General features: G+C 54.9%; 5 protein-coding genes across 5 annotated transcripts; 4 read left to right on the top strand and 1 right to left on the bottom strand.

The window, feature by feature from the left end:
* Positions 1 to 1,084: 1,084 nt before the first annotated feature.
* Positions 1,085 to 2,542, top strand: BBK36DRAFT_1113303 (hypothetical protein; the record flags this gene model as incomplete). Its single annotated transcript, XM_024889896.1, has 2 exons — positions 1,085 to 1,183; positions 1,244 to 2,542. The coding sequence occupies 2 exons, from the start codon at positions 1,085 to 1,087 to the stop codon at positions 2,540 to 2,542; spliced, it is 1,398 nt and encodes a 465-aa protein (XP_024751824.1).
* Positions 2,543 to 2,913: 371 nt separating this feature from the next.
* On the top strand, positions 2,914 to 4,713 carry BBK36DRAFT_1138620 (MFS general substrate transporter; the record flags this gene model as incomplete). Its single annotated transcript, XM_024893253.1, has 5 exons — positions 2,914 to 3,105; positions 3,166 to 3,263; positions 3,341 to 3,688; positions 3,745 to 3,888; positions 3,951 to 4,713. 5 exons carry the CDS (start codon positions 2,914 to 2,916, stop codon positions 4,711 to 4,713), a joined length of 1,545 nt encoding a protein of 514 aa, XP_024751823.1.
* Positions 4,714 to 6,043: 1,330 nt separating this feature from the next.
* Positions 6,044 to 7,417, top strand: BBK36DRAFT_1113852 (ICE2-domain-containing protein; the record flags this gene model as incomplete). The annotated part of the gene is made up of 2 exons (XM_024889959.1): positions 6,044 to 6,571; positions 6,641 to 7,417. The coding sequence occupies 2 exons, from the start codon at positions 6,044 to 6,046 to the stop codon at positions 7,415 to 7,417; spliced, it is 1,305 nt and encodes a 434-aa protein (XP_024751822.1).
* A 775-nt stretch (positions 7,418 to 8,192) lies between these two features.
* BBK36DRAFT_1156762 (hypothetical protein) lies at positions 8,193 to 9,332 on the top strand (the record flags this gene model as incomplete). The annotated part of the gene is made up of 2 exons (XM_024893953.1): positions 8,193 to 8,787; positions 8,860 to 9,332. The coding sequence occupies 2 exons, from the start codon at positions 8,193 to 8,195 to the stop codon at positions 9,330 to 9,332; spliced, it is 1,068 nt and encodes a 355-aa protein (XP_024751821.1).
* A 116-nt stretch (positions 9,333 to 9,448) lies between these two features.
* BBK36DRAFT_1113038 (hypothetical protein) lies at positions 9,449 to 10,018 on the bottom strand (the record flags this gene model as incomplete). Its single annotated transcript, XM_024889866.1, has 1 exon — positions 9,449 to 10,018. A coding segment is annotated over one exon (570 nt), but the record flags the coding sequence as incomplete, so codon positions are not given.
* Between the last annotated feature and the right edge of the window lie 340 nt (positions 10,019 to 10,358).

Raw genomic sequence — 10,358 nt, 5'->3', positions numbered from 1 at the left:
TTGAGAGAGGGGTGAATACTGATTCCAACGAGAGTCTGCGCAACGAGAGCTTGGAGAAGGAGTATCTCGATGTTGCTTCATTTACCATGTGTAACACCGCTGTCCTAGGTTAAGAAGAGTAACTCAAGTGGGGAGGCTGTATGTATGTCAGGCGATTCACCTCGGAAGATATGTCTGCAGTGAGGTTAGTCGAGTCCGACCAAGGGTGATCGAATGGGACGTGATTGTGATTCGTGAGAAAGAGGATGATAATTGTGATGTCTTGTACGTTGTATCATAGTGTTTAGGCCAGTGATGTTTCTACAAGGTGCATCTATCGGATTGACTTACACTTACTATATCCGCTCAACACACGCAGGTAGCACCTCCTTTTCAACCCAACAGTTGGATGAAGGGAACCTCTTCAATATAAAGACATCAATTTCTTCAGCTTATTCTGTTTAATTAAACAGAATTTACAATGTATTGATTCCAAATGACGGCTTGGCTGTTGCGAGTTGAAGCTGCAGTCATCCTGAGTCTCGATGCAGCCTCGAGGTGCCTTAGGTAATGTATCCGATAGCCCTCGGATAAGCTGAATCGTTGGGGGCGAACAAAATCATCACGAACGCACAGATATACGCAGATGTAGGAGCGTGAGACGGCCATCCTAACTGCAAGAGGCAATCGCAACATCACCAAACCAGCCATCGACCCTCGACATGAAGCCTACGGATACCAGCCGGTAGCAAGAGGCGAGTGGACGATGCTGGATGTTGCTTATACAAGCTTCGGAAAGGGGATAGTCTCCGGATATTTTGACCCATTAATATTTGTCAGACACGGGGACCGCCGCCATTTGATGCACCAGAGTGCTGTTATAGTACATGTATAGTAATCAACCTGTGGCCTTTGATGGTCTCTTGCATTGTCCGAAGGAATATGAAATAGAGCGGTTGGTATCGTGCATTGCGCCTTCGAAATGACTATTTAAGAATATATATGTCTTGGACTCGAGTCGGGGTGACTCAGTCTGATCAAAGCTCAGCGTTGCTACATTTTGATTCCATTTCCGATAGTCACTCGTTCCTCTCACTTGAGCATCATGGCTTCGAACGTGGCTGCGGACAAGCCACGGCGCAGCACGCGTCGGCCTGGCCCAAAGCCGCAGAACAACCAGACAGAAAATGACGAAAGCCTAGAGGTTTGTATAAATGGGATCCATTGTCAAGCGACTTACAACTGACGCGCGACACCGCTGCAGAAACGGCGGCAGCGGAACCGCAAAGCGCAGCGCCTGTTCCGGCTCAGGCGTCAAGCTGCCCACGCGAACTATGAGAAGAGCCTGCTGCACATGGAGGGAGCCCTCGAGCAGATGGCTTCGACGTTCCTTGACTTCACCAACGGCATCCTGCAGTCGCCGCTGATAACGCGCGACCCGGACCTCATTCTGAAGCTCAGGACGGCAACCGACAGCATTCTGTTTCTGTGTCAGGGGGGCAGCAATGAATCAGGGAACGGTCCCGACAACGGCCAAGACAGCACAGAGACTGCCGCTCCCGACGTTGATCACCTTGGCTACCAGAACGGCATTTACGGAAACGGAGGGCATCCCCAGGAGCCGGTTCTGGACAACATGCTCCTCGACTTGGATGCCCTCAACCAGCCCCTATCTGCACCTGCTCCTGGCAGCAGAGGTTCGACCGCTCGGCCCAACCTCATCGCGTCGCAGCCGCCGCAGATCAAGAACATCTTTGGCAACGGTTTCATGAACATGCCGCCCATCGACTTTGCGGACTGTGCCAACACCGCGACTATCCTGAAAGTGTACCCGGCCGACGACTCGCTCAGCATCATGGTGACCAGGGCTTCTCTCCAGAACGCCTACGACGCCATGCTCAACGACGTGGAGGCGAACACCCCAATGGTCGACAGGATATTTGGGTTCCCGTTGAAATTCCGCACGCGGGAAGAGATCCTCATGGTGCTGCGGTGGTACCTGCGGCCTCAGACCCCGGAGATTGTTCGACTAGCCACGGCCGAGTTCGATGATTATCTGGTGGCTCAGTACTATCACGGCATCGTCACGTCGCAGTATCGAGCGGTCGAGGGCGTGTTTCGCGGAGACAAGCTGAAGCCATTGGACATGGGCTCTCCGCCGCCGCCTCAGAGCCGGCTTCTGAACGCCTACCAGATCGAGCAGTGGCTGTTAGCTTGCGGAATGAAGTACATTGATGTCGACACAATTGAACTCACAGACCTCAAGCCGACGGGACTGCTGCTCAGCACGAGGCCGCCGGACGACCCAGACGTCCTTCTGGCGACGCTCAAGACGTTGCAGCAAGAGATGCCTCTGCATCACGGTTCCGTGTTCGACGGCCAGATGGCCGCTGGATATACCGCCACGGGCTCGGACGCATTTCCTAAGAACATCCGTCTGTCTAGGGCGCGGCTGATCCACGTCCTCACAGGGATATCCTTTTGCATCGATAAAGGGCCGGCGTACTGCGAACAGGCGCTTTTGGAGGCGGTGGTTACGGCAATAGTGTCTGATGGGTGCTGATATTCTGAGTCGGAGCACTTAGCTAACACCTCCGAGGCGGCATCTCCCCACCATACGGTAGCTGTGGACAGGTCATTCGCGGAGGAACTTGTTCGCAGCCCCCCCTGGCTGTGCAATTTGAAATCTTTTGCATTATTAGTATACACGATGTCAATTTTTCTTCCCATATCCAAGCGTTTCTGGTTTCTTTGGAATGTACCCTGAAGGTGAAAAGGGCCCATGAGTGCGACTTATAAACGGTTAGCTCACGAAGTCTTCCCTTCGGCAATTCTAATGTTAGATCTGTGAAGTGAGAGCAAACAGCACAAGAAGAGAAAGGAGCACAAGAAGAGAAAGGAGAAGACTGCTATTTGAAAAGACCTTGCTACCCGATGGCTGCCGACGAGGAGCCAAAGGTAGACCGGCCTGCTGGGCAGACAGCTCAGGAGTCGGGCGAAAGCACAACCACGATCGATGCCGAACCGACGATTCATACGGAAGCTGGAGAGAATGCGTTCAAGGGGAAGCATGGCCTTCGAAAGCACTTGGTTGCGCTGAGCATCGTGCTGTGTCAACTGGTTGTGGTATGTTGGCGTTGAGCAGCTCACGTCGTTGGTTTCCCCGTCCCGACTGATTGTCTGCAGGCTCTTCCTTTTGGTTCTGGCCTTTTGGCTGCGTATACGATTCCTCCCGAACTGGGATCTGATCCTAGCTTGGGTATCTGGATCGCCGCTGCGTATCCGTAAGAGCCACCCCCTAACCCACCAGATGCCATTAGTGAACGATGCTGATACAGACTCTCCTTATCATGTCCAACAGGCTAACGGAAGCAACTTTTGTCCTCATGGGGGGCCGCATCGGCGCCGTCCACGGCCACAAAAAGATGCTCGTCATCGGCGGCATCATCTACGTGTTGTTCAACCTCATATGCGGCTTCATGCGGACCATCCAGAGCATCATCGTCATGCGGGCCCTCAGCGGCGTGGGAGCCGGCATCATCGTACCAAACGCCATTGCTCTGCTCACGACGACGTATCCTCCCGGCCTGGGCCGCTTGATCTGGGTTGGGCTGTTTGGGGCCATGGCTCCTGTTGGGGCTGGTGGAGGGTCTGTGTTTCCGGGCTTCTTCGGTCAGTTGCTGCCTTGGTGGTGGCTGTTCTTCTTCTTGTATGTGAGATGCGTCCTCTCCGACAGAAGGAAGAAGCAAGGCTGACAAGATGCAGTGCCATCGCTGGAACTGTCGTCTTCGGAGCTGCGGCGATTCTTGTGCCGTCTGAAGAGGTTACCATGGATCCGAACGGCAGAGTCGATTATATCGGCTCTTACTTGGGCGTTGGTGGCCTCATCTTGTTCAACTATTCCTGGACGTGAGTCTCTGCCAGAGTCCCATCTGGAGCCCTGATAGCAACTGCTTACGCCGAAAACACAGTGAAGCAGCCGTCAAAGGCTGGGACGTCAGCTATGTGTACATCATCCTCATCCTCTCCGTGCTACACATGGCCCTCTTCCTGCTATGGGAAGCCAGATTCGCCAAAGAACCGATCCTGCCGCTGTCCGTCTGGTCCGCGCCGTCCTTCAAGCCCATGCTCCTCTCGGCCTTCTTCACCTTTATGAGCACGGGCATCCTCTTCTACTACGTAACCCGGTGGCACGTCGACGTCCGCCACTATTCCAACTTTCTGAACGCTGCTGCGTTTGCGACGTTTACCGTCATGGCGACGATCGCCTGCGGTGCCAGCGCCCTCTGCGTGCGGCATATGCCCGCGCAGGCCGTCATGGCGATTGGAACCGTGTCGGCGCTCGTGGCGGGGATACTGCTCGCGACGATGCCGGTGCGCCAGACGTACTGGCCGCAGGAGTTTCCGGCGCTGCTCATCTTGGGGTTCAGTCCCGACTTTATCTTCACGGCTGCCCAGATCATCACGAGCAACAGCGTGAAGAGGAATCTCCAGGGCGTGGCTGGGTCCCTGGTGGGAACGATTCAGCTGTATGGGCTGGGCACGGGGCTGGGCTTCGCCGGGACTGTTGAGATGTACACGAACAGGCACGGGGCTGATCCTATTGGGGGCGTGAGGCATGCGTTGTGGTTTTCTGTGGCGCTGGCGGGAGCGGCGACGGTGATGTGTGCTTTTGTTCGGATTCCCATGGATGAGCGTGAGGGTTGGGATGAGGAGGAGTTGGTGCATAGGTGATGTTATGGACTATGATGGCCGGGTTGAGGGTCAATCAAGAATCAAATGACATTGTCCTTCAATCTATCATGCAACTAGATACTAGATATACGAATATTACCTTGTGATAGAACTGACACGGAGGAAAATCATCAGATATCAACTTACAGTAACCGTGTGGAAGCACAGAACTGCCGCGACCCAAACTCTCCTTGACCCTTACTCAAAATTTCTTCTTGCCTATATTCATCTGCCACCAATTCATTTTCTTCTGGATAATGTTGTATCGTGATCAGACGTGAATGATATGTATAGGCTCTAGTTCAGAGCGTCCTGACAAGACAGTGCCGTAAGTGTTCAAGACCCCCCCAAGCCGGGATATTGGAGAGCGAGTACTTGGCAGCATAAACTGATCGGCATGCCTTATCAAACAGTCAGAATCTAATAATAGATAATCTCTCTGAATCGTTGATGCAAAAGCGCATCTTGCTCTACCAAGTTTCCCTGTTGCCTGTGGCTAGTGCCGTGCAGCTGAAAAGCCGCGCCACAGTCGTCATCCAGGCAAGTTGATCCCAAGCACAAGGAACATGTGACGTGACCTACAGGTATAGCAAGCAGCTCTGCGCTGGCCGTTGCATTTGTCTCCCATCTTCTCCCTCTTTTGTTGTCTCCTCGATATTACACCTTGCATCTGTTAGTCCTGCCATTTCCCCTACAGTGATTCTTCTGCTTGTTCCTGCTCCCTCGCGCATCTTCACATCTGCCCGTGTGGCTGAGACCGCCTGCAACGTCGCTCACGTGCAGATAAGCAGGTCCTGTCGTCTTGCGCCGATAAGCACGACGCCCGCCGTGATCCCAGAGTGGACACTTTTCACGGGCATCTTGGCGCGGGTTTGTCATACGAGCTAAAAAATACAGATACAAAAATAATCGGGGTTGTGGGAAAGGGACCGGAAACGCCTCGACGGAGCTGCCTCGGCTCGCCTTTTGCAGGACGAACAAGACGGGAGAAGAAGACGCAGAAGAAGCCCAAGTCGAAGAAGCCGGAAGAAGATACAGCAGGGAGGACGCCTTCCCTCCTCTCCTCTCTTTGCGCACCGATCTCGGGCTCTTGTCTGACGAACAAACGGCGAGTCAACGGGCAAAACCCGTGCTGGGCGAGACAGACAGATGAGTAGCCGCTGGTGAGGGAGCGATTCCGGGCGACTGTATCTCGGGGAGCTGGGCATCTTTGCCGTCGCTGCCCCCTTCCCTTGGAATCGAATCTCTCGAAGCCGACGAAACAAAGAACCAACCATCGACGACAGCAGCACGGCAATATACGCCTTGCCGCCCCCCCCCAGCCGCGCTCATGTGGTGGCCATTCAGCATCTTCTTCAGCAGCGTCTTCCTCTTCGCCATCGTCCTGTCCATCCCCGTCGCCTTTGATGTGGGCGGGCGCGACAGCGGGCTGGCCTACAGCCTAGGGCTGTCCATCTTCTACATCTTCTACTCGGCCATCCGCCTGGCCACGCCCGAGACGTCGCGCGTGCGCTGGACCATTGTGTCGCTGCTGAGGCTGGCCCAGTGGTTCGTCATCCCCTCGCTGCTCATCTGGGCCCTGGGCAAGTTCGCCGTCGACGCCAATGCGGGCAGCTCGAGCTGGGTGCAGCGCCACCTCGGCGGCGTCTTCCACTCGAGGAAGACCAGCTGGACCGAGTGGATGTTTGGCAAGGACGGCTTCCTCGAGACCATCATGCTGGGCTCCTGGGACAATGTGCTGCGCTACTCGGGGCCCGTCTTTCAGCTGCTCGAGGGCTTCTGCACGCTGCTCGTCATCCAGGCGGCGGGCCAGATTACTCGATGGCTGGTGAACCGAGGGCGAAGCGATACTTGGGTGGTAAGTGCAGACAGACATATCATGAAGTGCACATCAGCAGCTAATAAGCTAACCGTACCAATCTGTTAGATCGTCTTGCTTGCCTTCTCGGGCTCCATCATCGCCAGCGCCGTCTACTTCCTGTGGCGCGTGGCCCAGTTCCCCCAGATCAGCAACATCGACGCCACGCTCATCGGCGCCACCATGACCACGGCCGTGTTTCTGTGCGCGTACGGCATCGGCAGCGGCCGCGGCAGCCCTGTCGAGTCGTCGCTCCTCTTTGCTTACGTCGTGCTCTGCGTCTATCAGATCTTCACCGACTACCTCCCTTCCGACGGCAACTATCCCACCGAGGACCAAGCCTCGTCTCAGCCCGAAATCCCCCCGCTTCCGCCCATCATCATGGCCTCGTACTCGACCTTGCTCCACATACTCAGCACCCTCCCCGGCGCTCTGCACTCTTCGCTCGCCCTGCTGTACGCGGCGTTCCAGACCATCACGCCGTCCGTCATCATCTCTCTCGCATACCGCCTCTTCGTCTTCTACTGCGCCACCCGCATCATCCCATCGGTACGGGACCTGGGCGCCCGCGCCATGCTGCACGAGCCTGACTGGGACGAGTCAGAAGCGGCATCCATGTTCCTGAGCCTCCTCAGTTACTTTTCGCCCACCATCTTGATATCCGTCTACACCAGCCTGCTGCTACAGCACTTTTCGACGAGCGAGGGGCCGGACGGATGGACGCTCAGGGGCGGAGACGTGGGCGGCAGCACTTGGCGGTGGATCAACGTGGGGTTGACAATGGTGCTGTACGGGGTTGAACTCATGCTCAGCACAGACGACCAAGATCACTGGAAGGTGGATTGAAGATTGACGACGGATAAGCCAGGGAATTAAAAGACAGGAGAAGGACCGCGGCTTTGAACTAGATCAGCCATTTACACGGGAAACACAGGGGACTGCAACCAATCGCCAAGGAAGAGGGATATACCTATACAGAGCGAACGAACGAAGGGCGGATTCTTGCATGTACAGGAGTAAAAGCATGCCAAATGTCTGCCCAATGACCGGGAGATTCACAAGTGTTGCGCCTTGGAGGCTCTTCAGGTAGTCGGCCAGGGTACTGCCGTGTTTGCATGGGTAGCATATACATATAGGAGCGAGCCAATCCTTTTTCGACCCTCTTGTTAGACAGCAGTATATGAATACTTTATCTGAAGCTGCGACATGACCAAAGCCACTATATGTTGTGAAGAATTTGGGACATCAACACCTTGTCTTTTTTCGCTGGCTGGCGTCAAACAAGGCAGTTTGAGATTCAGAGTTGTCTAAGAAGCCGACTATCTTGATCGATGATGTGCAGATCCGATTGCCGAGTTTGGGAGCCATGATTTCGTGATTGAAGCTGAATGACTAATCCGAAAGCAGAATAGAGGCATTTACGCACGTTGACACTTTCTATCACTCGAGATCAACGGCATTTACAGAGCCGTCTGTAAGATGAAAGGTCATCGCTCTTGATCATCCCTCACGTCAGCTCAACTCTCATCTCTCACTTCTCATCCCTCTTCTCACTCCTCTACTCTGCACTCTTTCCTCCTCCTGAATCATCAATACAAAAATCAGCTTCTTCTTCAATAAAATGGTCAAAGACAACGAATACACCACAAAGGGCCTCCCCCCTCCTCCCAATGTCTCCGTAACCACCAAGCCCATGGCCGGCCTGCTCGTCGACGTCTACGGCCTCGAGGAACTCCCCCCCGCGCCCGCGCCAGTGACGTGCCTGTGGCTGCTCCATCCCCGGACGCGCGCAAGGGGCATCATGCACGACATTGCGCGACGGGCCGTCTACGCATGGAACCAGAGCCAGCAGAGCAGTCTATCAAAGCAGCAGCAGCAGCAGCAGCAGCAGCAGCAGCACAGTCAGAGGGGCCTCGTGGCGCTGGTATTCGACATGCCGAACCACGGCTCCCGGACGGTGAGCGCGCTCGCCAACGGGGCGTGGGACGAGGGCAACGAGCAGCACGCCATGGACATGCTGGGCTTCGTGAGGGCCGGCGCGGCGGACGTGAGCCTGCTCATGGACCAGGTGGGCGGGTATCTGGGCAGGGGCCAGGAGGTGGACGGGCACGTTTGCCTGGGGTGGAGCCTGGGAGGGCACGCGGCGTGGGAGAGCTGGTTTGCGGAGGAGAGGGTGGATGCGGCGGTTGTGGTTGTGGGATGTCCAGATCTTGCGGGTGAGATTTTCTCTGAATTGATGTGAGGCTTTGGAGAGACGGTAGATGAGTTGCTGACAGAGGATGTTATAGGTCTGTTGAGTAGTCGTGCTGCGGCATCAAAGCTGGATTGCGGCGAGACGGGGTTCTTGGGCAGCAAGTATTTCCCGGCCGATACCATTGCCGCCATTCGAAAGAGTGATCCGAAAGGCATTCTCTTCGGCACGGAGCCCGTTCCCTCACTGCCCCTCTCCCAGTCTGAGCAGGATCGGTTGCGTGCCATCTTTGACGGCCGCCGCATCAGGGGCAAGAAGCTGCTCTTGTGCTCGGGGGCCGCAGACGAGCTGGTTCCGTACAAGCACGCGCAGCCGCTCATTGGCGTCTTGAAGGACGCTGCGGAGGGGTGGTACAAGGATGGCGGGCTGGAGGTGGATGATCGAGTGTACGAGGGTGTTGGACACAAGTTTTCGGCGGAGATGGTGAGCGATGCCGTGGATTTTCTGGTGAGGGTTGTTGGGGAGGGGAGACGTGGAAGGGATGGTGGTGAGGCGAGAGCGAAGATGTGATTATGTATACCTACCTATATACAGACGATCTAGATACCTAGAAGGGGTGGGTGGCTGTGTTGGATCAAGCCCGACCGCATCTCAACCCGACTGACACTGAAACCAAGATAAACAGCTTATACACTTTCCAAACCCGATGAACCAGCGTTGGCAGAAGACACAGCCTCCCATTTTGCCATGAAGCGGGCCATCCTGTCCATTTTCTCCTCAATGGCGCCGATCCTTTCATCCAAATCTGCTAGTCTCTTGAATGTCCCCGACTTCATCTCATATACGGCCGACTCTATATGCGTCTGAGTGTTGCTAAGGTGCATAGCCAGACGTCTCTCCAACTGCTGGAATAGCCCAGTCCGAGTCCGAATCTGTATGTCGTCTTCATCCGTTCGAAACGCTTCCGCTGCTGATCTTTTCCTGCCGAGTTCAATATTTCTCGCCGTTTCTGCTATCAAGGGACCGAGTTTCTGTACCAGCTCCAGCTGTTGTTCCATGCCTTTCTTGATGTCGTCCAGGTGGTTGTCGATTTTCTCCTGTGCCTCTTTCAGTTGCTGAGAGATGGCTCTGATGTCTTTTCTCTCCGATTTCGTTCCCGCCTCAACGGCATCTTCCAGGTCATAGACATGCGTGTTGAGCTTCTTCACGCCATGCTCGACATGTTTCTTGATTCGTTTTTCCATGCTGTCTGGATCTTCGGTGATAAAGCCCGGGAGGTGGAGGGGAGTCCGTGGGCCAGGATCACCCAACGCGTTTCGAGAGTAAACGCCGAATGATTGGGTTAAGCCTGTGAGTTGAATAATGAGTAGTTGTTCGACGTGAATATGGGGGCTCTGGGGTGGGCTTATGCATTTCACCTCGAAGTGGCTTGGCGAATTTGAACTTGGAGACTCTGGGCATGATGCTGGTTGATGGTAGCAGAGGAAGAGTGGTTTTGATAGTGAGAGAATGAGAGAGAGCACCTTTACTTTGTTTTGTAGAGCGTGACGAGGTTTTATCTCTGATACATACCTAGTACCTACCTCATCTGCTGTA

Source organism: Trichoderma citrinoviride (genome assembly GCF_003025115.1).
Source record: "Trichoderma citrinoviride strain TUCIM 6016 unplaced genomic scaffold BBK36scaffold_3, whole genome shotgun sequence".
NCBI lineage: Eukaryota > Fungi > Ascomycota > Sordariomycetes > Hypocreales > Hypocreaceae > Trichoderma > Trichoderma citrinoviride.
This window is presented reverse-complemented; position numbering and strand designations above follow the sequence as displayed.